The sequence below is a fragment of the Triticum urartu genome, chromosome 6 (genome assembly GCF_003073215.2).
Source record: "Triticum urartu cultivar G1812 chromosome 6, Tu2.1, whole genome shotgun sequence".
NCBI classification, from domain to species: Eukaryota; Viridiplantae; Streptophyta; class Magnoliopsida; order Poales; family Poaceae; genus Triticum; species Triticum urartu.
In genome coordinates this window covers 343,323,109-343,345,535 of record NC_053027.1, presented here as the reverse complement: position 1 = coordinate 343,345,535, position 22,427 = coordinate 343,323,109, and the positions used below count along the sequence as shown (strand labels likewise).

Below are 22,427 nucleotides of genomic sequence, written 5' to 3'. Positions count from 1 at the left end.
TCTAATTTATAAAATCAGGTAAAGTTCTTTTGAAAGAAAACTATGATGGTGGTCATTTATCTTAACTTTTTTTACGAACTATATCTCAATATATTCTTATATGTTTTAAAGTAGGTACCTAATTTTGCTCCACCATTAGCATGTGGGAGTTATCATAATTATCATGGACACATACATGCATGCACATGCACTGAAAACTACTCCATCCATTCCTAAATATAGGCCTTTTTAGAGATTTGAATATGGACCACATATGGAATATATACGTATTTTAGAGTGTAGATTCACTCATTTTGCTCCGTATGTAGTCCATATTAGAACCTTTAAAAGACTTATATTTAGAAAGGGAGGGAGTAATCAATTTAGGCAATTCTCATTTGATACACAGGTTTTATTTTCCCTACTTCAAAGATATAGTAATAAGGACAGTTCCATAATCATACTCAATGTAGTATTCTCAATTGATAGATGGTGTTCTCTTACTTATATTAGGAAATCCCCTCTTTGGGTAGTGTGGTGTTCTCCAATGTAAAATGAGCTTATTAGGGATGATAGATTACTCATATCAATACAGAATTTCTTCTTTTGCGGAAGCTCATTCGGACAGAACTCCAAGGTTAAGCGTGCTCAGCTTGGAGTAATTTCAGGATGGGTAACCGACCGGGAAGTTGCTTCCGGGTGCACACGAGTGAGGACAAAGTACGCAGAGAAGACTAGTATTGATCTGTAGGGCCAGTCTAGATCCCGCCAGGAGTAACGACCACCGGCGGATGTGTCCGGGGCGTTACAAGTTGGTATCAGAGCCGACCCTCGCGGTTACAGGATGTTTGCGGACAGGTGCGCGGTCATGTTGTTCATGACGTTTGTGACCCGTCGTGGCACCCGGCATGGAACATGTACCGGACTGGATGCACAGACGTATGTGCCAAGAGGGAATGTTCCTGTGGGCCGACGAGGACGTTGGTTCCTCTGAATGTGGGTGTATGTAATAGCCTAGCTTATTAGGGATGATAGACTACTCATATCAATAAGGAATTCCTTCTTCTCCGGAAGACCATTCAGATGCGCAAGTGAAGACAAAGTGCGCAAAAAAACTAGTATTCTGAATGTGGGTGTATGTAATAGCCTAGCTTATTAGGGATGATAGACTCAGCTTAGTAATTTCGACCAGAATATTGCTCCCGGATGCGCACGAGTGAAGACAAAGTGCGCAAAAAAACTAGTATTGATCTATAGGGCCAGTCTAGACCACCGGCAGGTGTGTCCGAGGCGTTACAAGTAAGGGCTTTCTACACCCCACCTGCAGTTCATAAAACCTTATATGTACTGGAGGAGCTTTGGCGAGTCCCATATACTCAGGATTCTTGTTTTGGCTATTTATGTGTGTTGATTTGTATTATTTTTTTGTTTGGTGTGCAAATAAATGATGTGTTCTTGCATATGTAGACATGCTTTCTTATGCTATAAAGCATGGATTAGTTGTAACAGTTAACACAATTTGAGGAACATAATCTGAAATAAATCTGATTTGCAACCTTTCCTTTTAGATTTGCTGGTAGAAACAATCCTGATATGAACATGAAGAAATAGCCACTTATGGAAATAAGCAGCATGTTCTTCTGGGGTGGATAAAATAAACATACATATTTCCTGCCAATATATGAGTGAACATGACTATCATTCTATCGGAAAAATAGACGGGCGCGGCAACGCACGCCGTCAATGATCTAGTAGATCGGAAAAGCGCACCATATTGCTGCAACAACGACCAGAGTCATCAGCAAGTTAAATTGTTGTCATAGATATCGCCAGATTATGATATATAGAGGTCTCCTTTAAGTCGAAAATACGACAGTACGTACTCGATAACGCATTCAACAGCTCCTAAGGCTAAGTTCCAGCTAAGTCAAACACAAAACAAAACAGTCTCGAAAGGGTCACATGACTACACCCTTCAGACACCCACAGCCTCTGCAGACAACGATTCATCAGGACCCACCAAAGCCAACCAAGGCCTTAGTTCTCCTCGTCCTCATCCTCCTCAGCATCCTCCCCATCAGATCCCTGCAAACATAAAAGGAGAGGGATAAGCTACCCGTGTAAGTATGGCCAATACTAAAACTCAACACTAGTTGCTTTGCTGAACTGCAAAGACAGAGCTTACCTCTTCATCCTCGTCATCTCCTTCAAACTCTTCAACCTCCTGCAACAAGAGATCTTTTAAGGGCCAGGCATACAAGGAAATAAAATAAAATTATGCACCAAATCAAACATAATACTGACATTGTTGAAATATTTCAATGGGTTCGGCCACAAATCTTCTTTGATGATCTCTGCCACCTGCACAGTTCAAAAATCATAAGATATCCCATAACGCGTCTGCAAGACCAGAGAGCTCATAACGCAAATTGCCAAATCATCAGGATAAATAAACACTACAAGTTTACTAGCAAAGGCCAGACAAGTGAAATAATAATTCTGTTACCTCATCTTGCACCCCATCAGCAAGGCTCTTGTGCTCTGTATCAGTGAACCAGGTGAAAAAACTGCAAGAAAAACAGTATATAAGCTTCTTTTTTTCAGATCTTGCCTACCAACCTCTCAGAAATCACAAATGAGACATGCAACAAGGTTCACAACAAAAAAATGTTGTTCAACAGCATACTACCTGAGCATTTTTCTAGATGGTCATGCCATAAAAATTATAATGAATATGGCAGAATAAGATAGGAGGTATTTTCTAAATGACCCAACATCTATGAAATTCACCAGGCATTTGTCAATATAAGACCGCAGAAGGAACAACTTAATACAGTAGGGCACTAGTACAAGAGTATAGGGGGCTATAATACTACTTCTGTACCAAATTATAAGACGTCTTATATTTCGGTACGGGGGAAGCAACATAATACAAGGTTCACATACTTAAACTGGAAAGACGTCTTATATTTCGGTACGGGGGAAGCAACATAATACAAGGTTCACATACTTAACAAAGCTAGACATTATTTTGGTGCCGCGGGAAATATGTCTCAGGCTGTCTCAGGCTCTTAGCACAAGCATACTTGAAGCAGCAGGACAAATAGAAATGGAAGATAATTACACTTAGTTATAATTTATGCCAAGGAAAAGATGAAGATGAGCATGTGGGCCATAAAAAGCTCATAGGAGTGAAAGAAATCAGGTCACACATATATGCGTGCAAAATGCTTGCAGCATTTTTATACACTTAAATCTTTTAAAGCATCAATTTGACTTCAATAATATTCTATATTTCCTACTTTCACGAAGACCTTGCACAATTGCTAATGACCATTCAGTAGCGAAGGTCCAAAGTAACCCAGTTCCACTAGCTTTTCACAAACTGCTATAGAATGAACATCGTCACAGCATGAAAAACTGTATATTTGATTATTTAGTCATGTGATAAGCAACAGTAATAATCATTCACCACCATTTTAACATAATACACATCCTACAGTATGGTGCCAATGAATAGCACCAAATACTTCGACTTCACCATCCATCTGCAGCAATCATGGCAAGATAAGCAACTAACCTTTCTTCAACCAATGGGCGCTTGCTTCCTTTCTTCTTAATGGCATTCCCATTAATTTCCTGTATATACATAAGAGTATTAGACTTTCTCCATCCAAGTCAGTGCTAAGATATATAACTTAAGAGAGAGGACACAACACCATTCCCTCCTTCCACTTAATGGAAGTGGCATTTATTGTGGTTGTTCCATCATCAGCAAAGGCATATGACTTGGTAAGCTTTCTGTCTTCAAAGTACGGATTCTCAGAGAAGTTCTGCATTTCAAAACAAAAAGGAGATAATGAGTATAATAAAGATGAAAGATTGAACGCTTTATCAACAATAGACTTTGAAACGGGCTGAAAAAGGCAATTATTCGCCTTTCTTCACTAGCTCCATTAAGCATAGGTTATGTCATTGTGGAATACAGCATTTTATCGGTTGCATCTGGTTTCTATTGCTTCCTTTCGCCCTAGACACAAGTGATGCAATTAAGACATCACAATTCCCAAGAGGGAATGGTACTTACAAGAGTGATGGAGTAGCCTGACTTGACATCTTTAGAATCATCAACATCAACAGATTCCAAGTACTTGAACATCTATTATAACAGATAAAATGTTACATAATATTTTAAATAAAACAGAAACCCGCTTCATACCAAAGAAATAAAATACCTTTTGATCCTCTTCAGTCAAAAGCTCACTGAGAAGAGGATGACTTAGAAACTGCAAGCAGCACATAACAAAATACGTAAGAACGTAAACATGTTGATTTGCAACTGCAACAAACATCAAAGCTGTCATGCGTAATAAACAGTCTGCATACCGCTGTCAGCCAAAAGTCTGGAATTGTTTTGATGATGTCACACCTCCGAAGATAGACAGGTCTGCGAATCTCACTGTACTTCTGCTCAACCTCCAAAACCTTATCACTTGCTTCTTCATTAACCTGTTAGCAATGGATGAAATTAACATAAGCCTGTCCACTTCCCATTGGGCATAAAAAAAAAGCAGGTACAAAGAAGGTTTTACATTACAGCTTAACTTCAAAACACAAAAGAAACTAGGAACAGTTATAAAAATAAGTATGGATGAACTCAACATCTCCTAATGGACTTGAAGGACCATAAAAAATGGAAGGTGAAAGTGGAGTCACTTTGGGATATCATATCAATGCTGCGCCTGGCTCACGGGTATCTGAGCAATTCTTCCTGTTAAACTATAGGTCTAACTCAGTCAAATTCCACAATATCTCAGAACGATATGCTTTTTTCATTTTCCACTCTCATTTTTACTCCAATAAAAACTGCAGTCAAGTACGTATAGGTATAATGGGGATTAATTGCCCTGGTGGCAACAACCCGGTTAACGCCAGAAACCGAATACAATAACCTAGCCCAGAAGATCATAGAACAAGCTGTATATATTGTGGGCAATATGAGCATACTATGTTTCTATCAACCAGACGAAATTGAATAACAGTTGGTCAAGGAATAATTGGTGAGTAAAATTGGCCAGGGAAGCAAATAGAACATCTAAACAACGCAGTCGATATCTTTCTGTTTGGTGTATTTGACAAGATACTATAGCAGCAAGACAGCAAAAATGCAAGCACCATAAATTGACACTTTGTGTTTGTCTAGATATGTCTAAATCAAGGAAAGCAACATACACACTATCTATACTCAACCAGTTATCAGTGACAATTGACCTTTACATCCAAAATTTGGATAAAACAATTCAAACTCATTACTAACAGCTCCCTTGCCAGAGGGTGGTAGCCAGTCTAAAATCCAGTTCTGGTAGACCACACTCGGAAACCAATATGGGGCGGAGAAATGAAAATCCAGACTTACTTCTGCAATCACTTCCATCCCGGAAGTTCAATTGCTAATTGACACCTACTTGACGCCAGTAAGTTATTAGAGTTATCTTACTGACTAAGTTAGGACATACGAACCAAAAGAGGAGTAAGGCAATTGAATTTGAATAATACATTAGATGTTTTTTGCATTTCAAAATGTTTATTGGATTGATGTAAACCCTCAAACCGCCTACCCATAAACCCTTGGATTGCACGTCCACTATGAAACCTCCTGAATAATTTGGCATACCTTTAAATACTCTAAAATTTAAACTGTCACTTGCCAGAAGTTTACACGTGAATCAGGCGATAGAATACACTCGTCGGTTCCTATAGGTTTGAACGACAAAATTGGCAACATCACAGCTTTTGAGCATGTACTGCCCACAATAATCACGCGCAGCTGCGACTACCAGTCCGCACAGCTACGCAACGAGTACCAGAGAAGTCTACCAAACCGTAATCAGCAACCACTCCACTAAATTACGTACTCCGGAATTCGACGCAATCACCCGCTCCAATAAACCCACTTAGAAATCCAGCTGTGCATCCACCCCAACACTGACGACGCAACAAAATAGATCGAGAACTCAGAGAGGGGCAGCTCACCTTCTCGAGCTCGTCCTGGATCTCCTGGAGCCTCTCGATGGAGAGGACGAGGGCACCGTCGATCTGCTCGTTCTCCTCGCCGACGTCGGTGTCGGTCTTGGCCTTCTTCCCCTTGTCCGCCGGCGCCGTCATAGTCGCCTGTCTCTAGGGTTTTAGCCTCCGACCTGCGCCGCGAGAGCGAGAGGGAGTGTGTGCGTTTGTTAGAAGCGGGTAGAGCAGAAGGGAGGCGGAGCTGCGGGCGGAGGCAATGTGGAGCTGCGGGAATTTTATAGCAGACGGCGCGGAGATACGCGTCGGGTCGGGGATTGAGGCGATTTGGGGTGGGCTGGGCCGTTGGATTCGCGTGGTTTTGTCCATACGCCAGGGTTTTCTAAAACCCTAACCCTAAGGATCGGGCGCGCGGGTATTGTCTTGTTGGGTTCGGCCACACAACTGCTTGGGCCATTTTTACACACGAGCAAGTGTAAGAGCATCTCTAGCAGATCTTTTGTATCACACGAAATTGTAACATAACCGCTAATTTACAATTTTACGTAAAAAAAATGATCCAAACAGATATGTATCGGCTGCAGCATTTAAAACAAATTCGGGACGCAACAAATTCTTTCCCTCAACCTTTAGAAACACGGGGCGGGAGGCCGACCCAAGGTGACCCCTATCGCTAGCGAGACATTTTCGCGCAGCAGTTCCCGCTTTTCCTTCCGTCCACCGCCATTGTTCTTCCTTCGCCCGTTCCGGAGCACCTTCCCCGGCTCTGTAGCGTCGCCATGGACTCGTCCCAGGCGTCGCCCGTCATTGTGGAAGTCATGGACGTGCCAGCCCCTCGAGCAGATCTCGTCGTCGACCGTGTCGCACCTGTCGATGTTCAAGCCTCCATCGCCCATCCCCGCAAGCGCCAAGGCAACATCGTCGTCAACTCTCCCGCAACCGCCGCCGGGAAGGCTTGCCCGCCCGCCGTCGTGAATCCGGTGCAGGTTGTCCCCCCCCAGCCCCGCCGATGAAGATGCACAAGGTGGCGGGGGTGGAACACAAGAAGGCGGCCACAAAAGGTCATGCGAGCACCGCGCCACCACCTTCTCTGATCACCACCCTAAGAGCTCCCCCGAGGATGCCCACCGACAACGTTGTTGCCGCCGCCCCCGACGTGTTCTAACGGAATGGGCGCAACGTATGAAACTTTGCTTTTTTTTTCTTTTAGTTGTTTTTACTTTTCTCCACTACGACTGTTTGTGACCTGTGGAGCAAAATTGTAGCGCTGATTTGCATGATTCAACTGCTGAGTTTGTGCACATATTTGACGACAACGCCGTCGACATTGAGCAAGCCCCGATCGGTGATTACAGCTACAATGAGATGGATGGTGGTGTGCACGGTCACGGTGAGCAAGAAGATGAGGTGGAGGTGATTGGGAGGGGGTGTTCAACCAAGCGCAAGCAAAAGTACGCACGAGATCGAAGAACTACACGCAACTGGAAGATCAAATCTTGATAAAGGCTTGGGAATCTGTGTCTCTTGATGCGTGCACCGACACCGACCAAACTGCCAAGCGGCGTTGGCAAAGGATAGAGGACTGGTTCTTCCGAATGATGGCAAAGTATCCCTTGAGGATGGCACGCACGTACATGTCACTCCAAGGTTGTTGGGATGTGATCAAGCTGATTTGTAGCCGTTGGAGTGGTTGCTTGGAGCAAGTCCGCAATGCACCTCCAAATGGTATCGAAGCCGATTATGTGAGTTTGTTTTCACATCCCAAGTAGTGCAAATGATTATGCGAGTGGTTGCATGTGACATACTTTGACATTGTTTTCATTTTGTAGCCCAAAATTGCACAAGGAAGATACAAGGATATGGAAGCTTTCAATTGCAAGTCATTTACACTAGAGCATTGTTGGGAAATTCTTCAAAATGGTGAGAAGTGGAAGTTGATTGACAAAGAATCCCCATCAAAGAGAGGTTCACTCACCAAGTTGGATGATAATGATGATGATGGTGATGGCCCAAGAAATAAGAACAAGCCCGATGGAAACAAGGTCAAGGACATGATCAAGAGGGAAGCAGAGGCATCAAGCTTGCGGGACAATGTGACGCCCCCGATTCAACCATACACTAATCATACACACAATGTGTACGATCAAGATCAAGGACTCACGGGAAGATATCACAACACAACTCTAGACAGAAATTGAAATTATACAAGCTTCATATTGCAAGCCAGGGGCCTCAAACAAGACTGCCTTAAGAAGGCCATCACAAAAGCAACAATGATCTAAGAGGCAAGGCCTCCTGCCTGGGACCTACTAACTACTCCTGGTCGTCAGCGGTCTCCACGTAGTAGCATCCGTCGGCGGTGGCATCTGGCTCTAGGAATCCACCATCTAGTTGCATCAACCAGAAAGAAGAAAGAAGGGGGGAAAGGGGTAGCAAAGCAATCGTGAGTACTCATCCAAGGTACTCGCAAGCATCAGATCTATACTAAGTATGCATTGGTATCAAATGGAAGAGTTGTATCTGTGGACTGAACTGCAAAATGCCAGAATAGAGGGGAAGGCCTAGTCTATCGAAGACTAGCATCTTCAAGCAGCTCCAAGCATCTTGCAGCAAGTAGAAGAGTAAAGAATAGCAATTTATAAATAACAAGCATGTTGTAGTATTAATGCCCAAAGATCCTTCCTCGACTCCCTGCGAGAAAGCAATCCCGGGGCCACATATCTCAAGTATCCATGTCTAGTTGTAATTGAAGGAAATATGCCCTAGAGGCAATAATAAAGTTGTTATTTATTTCCTTATATCATGATAAATGTTTATTATTCATGCTAGAATTGTATTAGCCGGAAACATAACACATGTGTGAATACATAGACAAACAGAGTGTCACTAGTATGGCTCTACTTGACTAGCTCGTTGAATCAAAGATGGTTAAGTTTCCTGGCCATAGACATGGGTTGTCATTTGATTAACGGGGTCACATCATTAGAGAATGATGTGATTGACTTGACCCATTCCTTTAGCATAGCACTTGATCGTTTAGTTTGTTGCTATTGCTTTCTTCATGACTTATACATGTTCCTATGACTATGAGATTGTGTAACTCCCGATTACCGGAGGAACACTTTGTGTGCTACCAAACGTCACAACATAACTTGGTGATTATAAGGGTGCTCTACAGGTGTCTCCGATGGTACTTGTTGAGTTGACATAGATCAAGATTAGGATTTGTCACTCCGATTGTCGGAGAGGTATCTCTGGGCCCACTCGGTAATGCACATCACTATAAGCCTTGCAAGCATTGCAACTAATGAGTTAGTTGTGGGATGATGTGTTACGGAACGAGTAAAGAGACTTGCCGGTAACGAGATTGAACTAGGTATTGAGATACCGACGATCGAATCTCGGGCAAGTAACATACCGATGACAAAGGGAACAGCGTATGTTGTTATGTGGTTTGACCGATAAAGATCTTCGTAGAATATGTAGGAGCCAATATGAGCATGTAACATCCCAAATTTTCAATTTGGAATGTTATACCCTAGATCATCATGCATAACATATTTTCTTGCATCTTGGCCGATCCTAGAAATTTCACGCAACTCAAGGACCTCCGGAGAGAGTTGGAGATTTCGTTATTTTCATATTTGAGAGTTTCTCAAATTTTGAAAAGAGGATCGTTTGATTTATTTGTTTTATCTTCAATAAATTTTCCGGTGTCAAAATATGAGAGAGGGAATAATATGACTTTCCCAAAATTTAGGAAAATGAAGATTTAATAAATAGATCAATTTTTGTTTGCCGGAGTTTTATTTGCATTTTATTCGGATAGGGAAAAATGCGTGTTTTCGAAAATTGCATTTTAGGTCCGGAGAAAAGTTCATTTTGTTCGGCTCATTTTTAGGAGTCGGGGAAAATTTTCTTTAGATTTTTTGGAGTTCGTTTAGATCTCTTTTTGTTTTTTTTTCTCTGCGCGCTGAACCGTTTATAAAAAAAAACTGGAGCAGGCCGGCCAGGCCAAGGCCTAGCCGGGCCGAAGGCCACCGCGCCCCAGGCCACCGCGCGCCTAGCGCCAGGCGCCAGGGAGCCGGCGCCGCCGCCTCTTGCTCTACGAATCCTTTTAGGATTCTAGGGTAGCCCTTGCCCCTTTTTCCTTTGTTTCGTTATTCCTAGTCCTACTCCGTTTATTTTTTCCTATTCCTAGTCTAATTCCTTGTCCTCTACCCCAAGTAAACCCCTCCCCTCCCCAGTATAAATACCCAAGCACCCCCCCTCTAAAACATCAAATCAAAGCCCCTCTCCTCCACACCGCACCTTGCCACCCCACGCCGCGCCGCCGCACCACCTCACCCGCGCGCCGCCCTAAGCCACCGCCTCACCCGCGCCGCCGCCGCACCTTGCCGCCGCCGCCCCACGCCCACGCCGCCGGAGCCCCTCACCGGAGACCTCGCCGAGGTTGCCCCGCGTCTCTTTTCTCGGATCGTTTTCTTCTAATCGTTCCGATTCTTTTCTTCTATAAACCGTTCCGGTTTTCTAGATCGGTTTTTCGTTCGGTTTTTCTTCTCCGAAACCCTAGATCGGATTCGTTTTCTTCTCCAATTTAGTTGTCTTTGGACCGTTCGCCGGACCGTTCGTCCTAACGAACGTGATCACCGGATTTTTCTAGGTTAACGACGTCCGTTCGTTTAACCGTTCTTCTTTTTCTTTTCGTCGGATTTATTCCGCGATCGCGATCTTAGATCCGATCTTCTTTCTAGTTTTTCTTTTCGCTCGTTTATCGGAATCAGGTGATTCAAGCGCCTGGAGTTTCGTCTCGAAACCGCCGTTCCGTCTAATCAACTTGAACAAGCTTTTGCCCCGATAAAAATTTGACCTAGTTTCAACTTGCTAGAACCGAGTTGTTTTCTTCCGCCGTTTGTTTTCCGTTTCTTTGTTCGGTTCGTTCTTTCTTTACAACCGGAGTTCTTAAATTGAACTTTCTGGTTCGTTCTCTTGTTCGAGTTTTACCTGTGCATTAGATGAGTACTTATTGTATGCTTGTTGTTTGTCTGCGATAGATTACCCGGATTGCGCCGCTTGTTACTTCGAAACCCTAGGACTCGCGGATCATCAGCAAGGCAAGTAACACTTTGATCATACCTTTTCTACAACCCATGTTTTATTGCATTAGATCAATCCTCACACATTGCATGATTAGGATCTAATTAAATTGTGGGATGGGAAGTAGATGAGGTAGTACCTATTACCTGTATTATTATCAAACCCTTGGGAGTTACTTCTATGTTTGCTTATTATTATGCCATGCTATGCTAGTAGATGTGGATTGGGTGAGTGATATCCATTACAGATGTGAGTTGATAATTTTAAAAGGTTTATCTAAGGTGGCAACTTAAACACACATCTGGGTGGATTGAGGCACCTGATGTCTATGAGGACTTGCCTGTTTTTTTTTGGACCGCCACCCAGGCTCAAAGGGATCATAAGATCTTTCATGCTAGAAACTTCTGTGTGCAGCCACAAGCCATTATGGGCTCTGGCATAGTTGACTAAGTTGTGCGAACTCTTACGGGGTGGACTAGCAGATGTAGGGGTTGTAGGTGGTACGGTCTACCCCACATGTAAGGTGCTAGCGCTTCTGAAAGACTGTGTCTCGGTCATCCGTTTTCTCAAACACCATGTAGTGCGAGAAAACAAACGGAGGCGATCGAGTCTTGTGGGGAAAAGTGCGCAAACCTCTGCAGAGTGTACAAACTAATCATGATTAGCCGTGTCCCCGGTTATGGACAACTTGAGTATCTAGTACTTGAATATCATTGTGAATCTCAACACGTTACTTCTAATTAATGTTGTTGGGTTTTAATTATTTTTAATTGGGATTGAGAATGCTGTCAACCATTCTCAATGTTTCACAACCACCATGATAGTTAAATAAATTTATTCCTTTGCAGTAGGGAAAAATTGGCTTTACGCAAAACTTTAACCATAGAGCTTTCCACCAGCCATATGTGCATATAGTATAGCTGTTTCATTCCATTATTCTCTATGTGTTACATTGCCAGCATATTCCATGTGCTGACCCGTTTTCGGGCTGCAACGTCAATGTTGCAGACTTTTCAGACGACGATTGAGGTGCGTTTAGGTCGTGGCCCTATACTCAGTGATGCCGCTGGAGTTGATGGACCCATTTATCTTCCAAGTCTTCCCTGTTATTTTTATTATATGGCCTTAAGCCATATTCAGTGTAATAAGTTCTTTTTGAGCCATCGATGTAATAAAGTGTGTGATTGCAACTCTGCTATAAAACCTCGATGTACTGTGTGGTGTCAGCATTACTGATCCAGGGATGACACCGTAGCACAGTAGACGTGATCCATTCGGATCAGGTCGCTACAGAGCATCCAGGTTCCGCTATTGGTTATTGACCGGAGACATGTCTTGGTCATGTCTACATAGTTCTCGAACCCGTAGGGTCCGCACGCTTAAAGTTCGATGACGGTTATATTATGAGTTTATGTGTTTTGATGTATCGAAGGAGTTCGGAGTCCCGGATGAGATCGGGGACATGACGAGGAGTCTCGAAATTGTTGAGACGTAAAGATCGATATATTGGACGACTATATTCGGACATCGAAAAGGTTCCGAGTGATTCGGTTATTTTCGGGAGTACCGGGGAGTTACGGGAATTCGTATTGGGCCTTAATGGGCCATACGGGAAAGGAGAGAAAGGCCTCAAAGGGTGGCTGCACCCCTCCCCATGGGCTGGTCCGAATTGGACTAGGGAGGGGGGCGCCCCCTTCCTTCCTTCTCCTTTTCCCTTCCCTTTCCTTCCCTCCTACTCATAGTACTTGGAAGGGCTCCTAGTTTTGAATCCTACTCCCGGTGGGAGTAGGACTCCCCCAGGGCCCGCCATAGAGAGGGCCGCCCCCCCTCCACTCCTTTATATACGGGGGCAGGGGCACCCCAAAGACACAACAATTGATCTCTTGATCTCTTAGCCGTGTGCGGTGCCCCCCTCCACCATAATCCACCTCGATCATATCGTAGCGGTGCTTAGGCGAAGCCCTGCGTCGGTAGAACATCATCATCGTCACCACACCGTCGTGCTGACGAAACTCTCCCTCAACACTCGGCTGGATCGGAGTTCGAGGGACGTCATCGAGTTGAACATGTGCAAAACTCGGAGGTACCGTGTGTTCGGTACTTGATCGGTCGGATCGTGAGGACGTACGACTACATCAACCGTGTTGTGCTAACGCTTCCGTTGCCGGTCTATGAGGGTACGTAGACAACACTCTCCTCTCTCGTTGCTATGCATCACCATGATCTTGCATGTGCGTAGGAAATTTTTGAAATTACTACGTTCCCCAACAATGGCATCCGAGCCTGTAGGATCGAAAGTATGTCTAGAGGGGGGGTGATTAGACTACTTGACCAAATAAAAACTTAACCTTTTCCCAATTTTAGTTCTTGGCAGATTTTAGCTATTCTAGGACAAGTCAAGCAATCATCACACAATTCAAGCAAGCATGCAAAGAGTTTATGGGCAGCGGAAAGTAAAGCATGCAACTTGCGAGAATGTAAAGGGAAGGGTTTGGAGAGTTCAAACGCTATTGGAGACACGGATGTTTTTCCCGTGGTTCGGATAGGTGGTGCTATCCTACATCCACGTTGATGGAGACTTCAACCCACGAAGGGTAACGGTTGCGCGAGTCCACACAGGGCTCCACCCAAGGGCAATGGTTGCGTGAGTCCACGAAGGGCTCCACCCACGAAGGGTCCACGAAGAAGCAACCACCCACAAAGGGTCCACGAAGTAGCAACCTTGTCTATCCCACCATGGCCATCGCCCACGAAGGACTTGCCTCACTAGCGGTAGATCTTCACGAAGTAGGCGATCTCCTTGCCCTTACAAACTCCTTGGTTCACTCCACAATCTTGTCGGAGGCTCCCAAGTGACACCTAGCCAATCTAGGAGACACCACTCTCCAAGAAGTAACAAATGGTGTGTAGGTAATGAACTCCTTGCCCTTGTGCTTCAAATGATAGTCTCCCCAACACTCAACTCTCTCTCATAGGATTTGGATTTGGTGGAAAGAAGATTTGAGTGGAAAGCAACTTGGGAAGGCTAGAGATCAAGATTCATATGGTAGGAATGGAATGTCTTGATCTCAACACATGAGTGGTGGTTCTCTCTCAGAACAAATGAGTTGGAATGATGTGTGTGTTCTGATGGCTCTCTCTTGGAATGAGAAAGAGGTGGAGGGGTATATATAGCCTCCACACAAAATCCAACCGTTACACACAATTTACCAATCTCGGTGGGACCGAATCAGAAAACTCGGTCTGACCGAAATAGTAAACCTAGTGACCGTTAGGAATTTCGGTGGGACTGACATGCAACTCGGTAGGACCGATTCGGTTAGGGTTTGGGCATAACGTAATCTCGGTGAGACCGATTACACAAACTCGGTGGGACCGAATTTGGTAATTAGCTAACCAGAGAGTTGGTCAGGCAAACTCGGTGGGACCGATTTGCTCTTTCAGTGAGACCGAGTGGAACTCGGTGAGACCGAAAAGTTACAAAGGGGAAACACTGAGTTTACATTGCAATCTCGGTGGGACCGATTCGCTCTTTCGGTGGGACCGAAAAGTTACGAAAGGGAAACAGAGAGTTTGCAACCCCATCTCGGTGGGACCGAGATCCTTATCGGTAGAACCGAATTGCTAGGGTTTGGCAGTGGCTAATGACAAGTGAAACTCGGTGGCGCTGGATAGGAAGAATCGGTAGGACCGAGTTTGGCTTAGAGTTTAGGTCATATGTGGATATGGGAAAGTAGTTGAGGGTTTTGGAGCATATCACTAAGCACATGAAGCAAGAGGCTCATTAAGCAACACCTTATCCCTCCTTGATAGTATTGGCTTTTCCTAAAGGCTCAATGTGATCTTGGATCACTAAAATATAAAATGAAGAGTCTTGAGCTTTTGAGCTTGAGCCAATCCTTTGTCCTTAGCATTTTGAGGGTTCCACTTTCACATCCATGCCATGCCAATCATTGAGCTTTCCTGAAATAATTATCTTGGAATAGCATTAGCTCAATGAGCTATATGTTGTTATGAATTACCAAAACCACCTAGGGATAGTTGCACTTTCAATCTCCCCCTTTTTGGTAATTGATGACAACATATAGATCAAAGCTTTGACAAATGATAATAAGCATGAAATATATCGTCGCTTTGAGAGGTATGTGATAAGTAAGAGCTCCCCCTAAATTTGTGCATATTTAAAATTTGCTTTGGACTGCAAATGCACAAAGAATTAGAATCATGGGTTACTCTTCCATGTCACATACATCTTGGTGGAGCGCTCAAAAAATGATAAGATTGAAATACATGCACTCATCACCAAGAATAGTGAATGATCACAAACGATAGATAGAATGATAATATTTAAGCAAGCATCAAGCAAACATTAAGTGTAGCTTATGATCAAACACATGATCATCGATGTCTCACAGGCATAAGGACGTAGTATCTCACACACAAGCAAACAAAGTTCGAAGAAACCACCAAATAAAACAAGAGAGAATAAAGCAACACTCTCTCTCGAAGCCTATGATCTATACATTTTCTCCCCCTTTGGCAACAAGTTACCAAAAAGTTCCTAGAAAATGCATAGTGCTAAGTCGACGCTCAGGCTTGATCTTGAGGTGGTGGTGGAGTCCGGATCACTCCAAGGACGAAGCCTTCGGTAGACGTGGTCGGAGTGGAAGCTGAAGTGGATGCTGGAGCTGGTGGAACTGAGGCTGTGGCTGGGGCAGATGTTGTAGCTCTGGTGTCAGCAACTGGCAGTGCAGACGACCTCGGACCTTGTGGCACCCTCGCAAACGCATGAGTCGTGGTCCTGCCTCTCCTCTCATTCATGTCCTCCTGGAGCTGCTTCACTGCAGACTGAACTTCTGTTACCTTGATGTCCAAGTCATAGAACCTCTGTTCCATGATCCTCTCTAAACTCGCCTGGTTCTGAGTCAGGGTGGCTATGCTCTGCTCAATCCACAGGGTGGACGCAATCAAGTAACTGAGCTGCTCTTGTTTGGTCTTCAAGAAATAGTCAGATGCCTCCGCTTGAGTAGGCATCCTGGCAGCTTTCTCCTTCTTCGCCTTCTCCTTCTGAGCTTGTGCATGGGCAGATGATGGTTCATTCTCTGTCATCACTATTTCATTGTTCTCAAAATCTGGATGGATGGGCAGGTGTTCCTTATCCAACAAATATACGCCCGTGCCCATCTTGGAGTTGATGAGCTCCTGAATCTGAGGGGCATATCCACAGCTCCTCTTCTGATCTGCCGTAGTCCTTTTGATTGTTTCCACTATAAGGCTCATGACTTTGAATTTTTGAGGCACGTCAAAAACATGAAGCAAATTGATCGCGTGACCTCTGATCATCTTGTGATCTCCAGACTTGGGCAGAAGGGTGTGCCTAAGGATCCAGTTGATCGTAGGCAATCCTGAGAGCAGATAATGCACTGAGCCAAACTTGAATGTGTCAAGTGCTTCATTCGGAATATCCTTGTACATGTTGGACATGGAGTTGTGGTCCATCTTTTTCTTGGCATAAATGTCCAAGTCATCTGCTTGCTCCTCTGGGGCATTGATCAGCTTCGCCCATTCCTCAACAGTAGAGTGGTACCTCGTACCCTCAGACATCCATGTAATCCTCCCAGCTGGATAAAAGTGAGCTGTGGAGTAGAACTGCATGATGAGTTCCTTGTTCCACTTTGTGAGCTTCTGCCCAACAAAGTCCTCTACTCCACACGCCTTAAAGCTGTCCTGAACTCCTGGGTAGTACTCTTCATTATCCTTGATATAGGTCCAGTCGACCCATCTCATGTCACATACAATTGGCTTCTTGTCAAGTAGCACTGTCTCATAGAAATCCTGTTGCTCCTTGGTATGAAACCTGTAGTCCACTTGCAGTCCTTCTCCTAGAAGCATATGGATCTGCTTCTCTCCATTTCCTGAGCCCTGAGTCTCTCCTTAGCTTCATATCCTCAGCCACAGGATGAGCATCGTTGTGGTCTGGGATCTTGGGCTTGAGCTTCCGAAGGACACTCTCTTCCTCTTCCTCTGCAACAGTCTCAGGCACTGGGGCCTTGTTCTTCTCAGTGGCTGGGATGCTTCTTGTGTTTCTCTTTGGTGCACTTTTAGGCTTAGATGCAGCCTTAGGTGCTTCCTTGGGCTTGGATGCAGCTCCCCCTGACCTTATGGCATCTCCCATAAGTTTGGCTGCCTTGGGCGCTGGTGCAGCTGCCTCTTCTTCCTCCTCCTCTTCTACCATGATGGAGGCCTTCCCAAGCACTCTAGCCACAGTCTTCTTCACTCTCTCTTTCCTCTTCTTGCCCTCAGCTGCAACGGGCTCAATGGGAGCAGGCTTCTCAGTTGAGGCTCTAGCCTTTGACATGGGCTGCCTGCCTGCTGGCCTTTTGATTTTCAGGCATGGCTTTGAGCCTTGAGCTGGCTCAACTCTCTTGGAAGTGGCCTCTTCCTCTGCCACATAGTCCTCATCTTCAGAATCTGAGGTTTTCTTCTTCCTTTGTCTCGTGGCAGCTTTAGGCAGGTTGCTGGGTGTGCTCCTGCTGCCATCATCTGAGGAACTTGAGGGGCTAGTGCCCTCACTCAGCTGCACTTGCTGCTCTGACAAGTTTTGGCTGTCACTCTGGTCTGACATGATGCAAACTGACTGCTGACCCTGTGAATAGATTATAGAGGAGATAGAGTGGATGAGCATCACAAAATGCAGAGATTTTTGTAAAAAGGAATGATTCAAAAACTTAGTTTTAGTTTCCCACTGAAATCATCTCGGATCTACCGACTTTCAAACTCGGTGATACCGAAGCAGTTTTGGAACCTAAACTAGTGAACTCGGTAGGACCGAGTCACAGTTCGGTGGCACCGAGACTGCTAGGGTTTCACTGAGTTCAAAAATCGGTCACACCGATAAGTAATTCTCGGTCAGACCGAGTCTCACTTGTGCAATGGCATAAGCCAAATCGGTGGGACCGAGTTTTTCAACTCGGTGGGTCCGAGATGGTTTCGGCGGAGACCTAAACCTAGAATTTTCGAATCAAACCTAATCTATGAGCGTTTTGACTGGATAGAAGTTTTTCAATCGTGGAAAGAATCAATATGATCACAATGTGCTAGGAATCAGATTGAGGAATAGCACAAAGATCAAGTCCATACCCTAGTTCGGCGGGGACTTGCTACGGCGGCAACGGCGGGGCAGAAATCCCGTTGACGGCGACGGAGACCAGCGACTGGAGGCTACTGGCGGCGAGAAGACGATCCGAAGACCTCGGGGGCAGAGCAGGCTATTGCGCGGGCGAAGGGGTTCGGAGAAATTTCCAAATTTTGCCCGTGACTATATATAGCCCGACCCTGTCGGTGTGACCGAGTTGAACAACTCGGTGGCACCGAGATTCATAACTGCGTGCAGTTACTGAAACTCGGTGAGACCGAAAGGTTCAAATCGGTTGCACCGAGATCGAAAACCTAGATCAACTTAATGATCTCGGTAGGACCAAAGTGGAGTATCGGTCAGACCGAGAATCATAAAGAGGTTTTGGAAGTTTAAGTCTATGACGAATCGGGGACTCCGAGTGCTCCTCACACAGAGTGGTTCGAATCTGACTTGATCAAATTTTGTGATGCAACATGAATAGAGTTTGAGACGAGAAAAGCATAGATAGCTAGAGGAGGTTCTTAGGCATTCTTGTCCATCCACTTGGCAAAAAGAAATAAAACCGAACAATCAAAGCAACAAGTGGATGTCCTCGAATGAGTAAAATATGCCATAGAGAGGGCCGCCCCCCCTCCACTCCTTTATATACGGGGGCAGGGGCACCCCAAAGACACAACAATTGATCTCTTGATCTCTTAGCCGTGTGCGGTGCCCCCCTCCACCATAATCCACCTCGATCATATCGTAGCGGTGCTTAGGCGAAGCCCTGCGTCGGTAGAACATCATCATCATCACCATGCCGTCGTGCTGACGAAACTCTCCCTCAACACTCGGCTGGATCGGAGTTCGAGGGACGTCATCGAGTTGAACGTGTGCAAAACTCGAAGGTACCGTGCGTTCGGTACTTGATCGGTCGGATCGTGAAGACGTACGACTACATCAATCGCGTTGTGCTAACGCTTCCGTTGCCGGTCTACGAGGGTACATAGACAACACTCTCCTCTCTCGTTGCTATGCATCACCATGATCTTGCATGTGTGTAGGAAATTTTTGAAATTACAACGTTCCCCAACAGTAATAGATCAGGATATAAGTCTGAACATCTATTATCATGGACACAACTATTAATAGATAATCTTCCCTGCAGGGGTGCACCACATTTTCCAACACGCTTGATTACTATGGCCGGACACACTTTTATGAGTCATTGCCCGGCCTCGAAAGATCAACACGTTGTAACCCTACATAGGCTTAGTAGAGAGGTCCCCACCGGTCTACATCCTAAGCACTCCAGGGTCTTAGGACCATTGCCCATTGCACTCCAGGTCGTTGCGAGCAGGGCGGGTCCAGGCTCCACCAGTACAGGATGGTGCCGACCCAGCCGTGCCGCAATGCTGAACTGGATGTCTGAAAGGATCAAGAAGAGGTGTCTAGAGGGGGGGTAAATAGACTCTTAACAAAGAAAAGTGGTAGTTTTTAATTTCTTCAAGTTAAGGTGGAGTTTTAGCACAAGTTTAAACATTCAAAATACATTCAAGAAATCATGGCAAGAGTATATGAGCAGCGGAAAGTAAAGCATGCAATTTGCAAGAAAGTAAAGGGATGGAATTGGAGTGTGCAAACGCAATTGGAGACTCGGAGATTTTTGGCGTGGTTCCGATAGGTGCTGCTATCGTACATCCATGTTGATGGAGATTTCAACCCACGAAGGGTAATGGTTGTGCGAGTCCACGAAGGGCTCCACCCACGAAGGGTCCACGAAGAAGCAACTTTGTCTATCCCACCATGGCCATCGCCCATGAAGGACTTGCCTCACTAGGGTAGATCTTCATGAAGTAGGCGATCTCCTTGCCCATACAAACTCCTTGGTTCAACTCCACAATCTTGTCGGAGGCTCCCAAGTGACACCTAACCAATCTAGGAGACACCACTCTCCAAAAGGTAATAAATGGTGTGTTGATGATGAACTCCTTGCTCTTGTGATTCAAATGATAGTCTCCCCAACACTCAACTCTTTCTCACAGATTTGGATTTGGTGGAGAGATGATTTGAGTGGAAAGCAAGTTGGAGAAGGCTAGAGATCAAGATTTATGTGGTTGGAATGGAAATATCTTGACCTCAACACATGAGTAGGTGGTTATCTCTCAGAAAATGTATGCTGGAAGTGTAGGTATGTTCTGATGGCTCTCCTCACTAGTGAAGAGTGGATGGAGGGGTATTTATAGCCTCCACACAAAATCTAACCGTTACACACAATTCACCAAACTCGGTGGGACCGAATCAGAAAACTCGGTCGGACCGATTTAGTTCATAATGTGACCGTTAGGCTTTTCGGTGGGACCGACCTAATCAACTCGATGAGATTGATGTGCTAGGGTTAGGGTAAGACCTCATCTCGGTTTGACCGATTACACAAACTCGGTAGGACCGATTTTGGTAAAGATCTAACCAGAGAGTTGGTCAAGCAAACTCGATGCGACCGATGACAAATCTCGGTGAGACCGAAATAAATGCAACAGGCACCAGAGAGTTTGCAAGCCCATCTTGGTGAGGCCGAGATCCCATTGGTGAGACCGAAGAGATTAGGTTTTCTGGCAGTGGCTATGTCAAATGACCTCGGTGGCGCCGAATGGATCAAATTGGTGGGGCCGAGTTTGAATTTTGGTTTGGGACATATGTGGATATGAGAAAGTGGTTGAGGGCTTTGGAGCATATCGCTAAGCACTTTGAGCAAGCAAGCCATTAAGCAACACCTCATCCCCTTTTAATAGTATTGGCTTTCCTAAGGACTCAATGTGATCTTGGATCACTAAAATGAAAATGTAGAGCCTTGAGCTTTTGAGCTTGAGCCAATCCTTTGTCCTTATCATCTTGAAGGGGTTCCACATCCTCTTGTCCATGCCACTCCATCTATTGAACTTATCTGAAATATACTAGATAAAAACATTAGTCCAACAGGAAATATGTTGACATTAATTACCAAAACCACCCAGGGAGCACTTGTGCTTTCAATGTCTGACAAAGCTTCGGCTGATACTACGTCGTCGAGGCCCATAACTATTTCTCGCGCGGTGGTTAGTGCGTAAAGGCCAAAGGCCAACTCAGAACAAATACCCAAACCATTAGTGTATTAGTATCTTGCGGAGACGAGCAGATGCTCACGATCGATGTGACCCCGTTGCCCCGTCTCGTGGACTTACGGCAAGGGCCCAGAATGCCCGATCGTGCCACATAATTTTCTTGCGGGTGCTCTCTGGGCCCGCCCGACTTTCACAAAGGTCTCAACTAAAGTCAAGGTAACCGTCTATCCAAACATCAAGGGGGAAATCTCGAGGAATCACCCTCGATGGATTCCACTTGATGTAATCATCAAGGTGAACGTAGGAGGAATCACCCTCGACGTTCACACTTGAGGGGTTGCACGACAGAGTCATATCGGGAGTGGTGAAGGAGGAATCACCCTTGATGACCACGACTGAATAGCTACACTACAGAGTTATCATCAGGAGTGCGTTACGGGGTATCACCCTAGGCACTCGATAGTAACTATGCAGAGTCGTACAACTAAGGGGGGTGAAGTGATGTGTTGGTCTCTGGTCGTCGATCACGTTGATCGAGTCGTCGATGATGAAGCAGGGGCAACAAGGACAAGGTGGGGGTCACTGATGGATCACTAACCAATCTATACTAAGCATTTTAGGATAAGCAGGCAAGGTACAATGAGCAGGTTACAAAAGTAGGCTATGCATCAGAATAGGAGCAAACATTAACAGTAACAAAATCTAGTGCAAGCATGAGAGAGAATGGAATGGGCGATATCAGAGTGATCAAGGGGGGCTTGAGTGGGAGCTCTGCTGAAAAGTACTGATCGTAAGGGCGTAGTCTTTGTCGGTGGCAGCGTCAATCTGGAGGTCTATCGGAGAGAGGAGGGGGAAGAAACAATAAATATAAGGCACACAGATGTAACACAGATGCATGACATGACAACACGCAGTACTAGGGATGTTCTAACACGGTGTTACACAAGGCGAAGGGGGAAAACATCTGGAACGTTTTCCCAACGTTTGACATTTTTTGGACGGGTGAAACAAAGGGGGACGGTTGCATGTTCGCTATGCTAGGGACGTGTGGCAGACGAACGTACTGTGTATTCCGATTTGTCTCGCTTGTCTGAGCAACTTTCATGTACAAA

General features: G+C 45.1%; 1 protein-coding gene across 1 annotated transcript; it reads right to left on the bottom strand.

Moving 5' to 3' along the window:
• Positions 1 to 1,777: 1,777 nt before the first annotated feature.
• LOC125513446 (NAP1-related protein 2) lies at positions 1,778 to 6,270 on the bottom strand. Its single transcript, XM_048678564.1, has 10 exons — positions 6,013 to 6,270; positions 4,366 to 4,488; positions 4,215 to 4,265; positions 4,067 to 4,138; positions 3,699 to 3,812; positions 3,560 to 3,618; positions 2,486 to 2,546; positions 2,284 to 2,340; positions 2,165 to 2,203; positions 1,778 to 2,064 (listed from the first exon to the last, which is right to left on the bottom strand). The coding sequence occupies exons 1-10, from the start codon at positions 6,142 to 6,144 to the stop codon at positions 2,017 to 2,019; spliced, it is 756 nt and encodes a 251-aa protein (XP_048534521.1). The 5' UTR covers positions 6,145 to 6,270; the 3' UTR covers positions 1,778 to 2,016.
• Between the last annotated feature and the right edge of the window lie 16,157 nt (positions 6,271 to 22,427).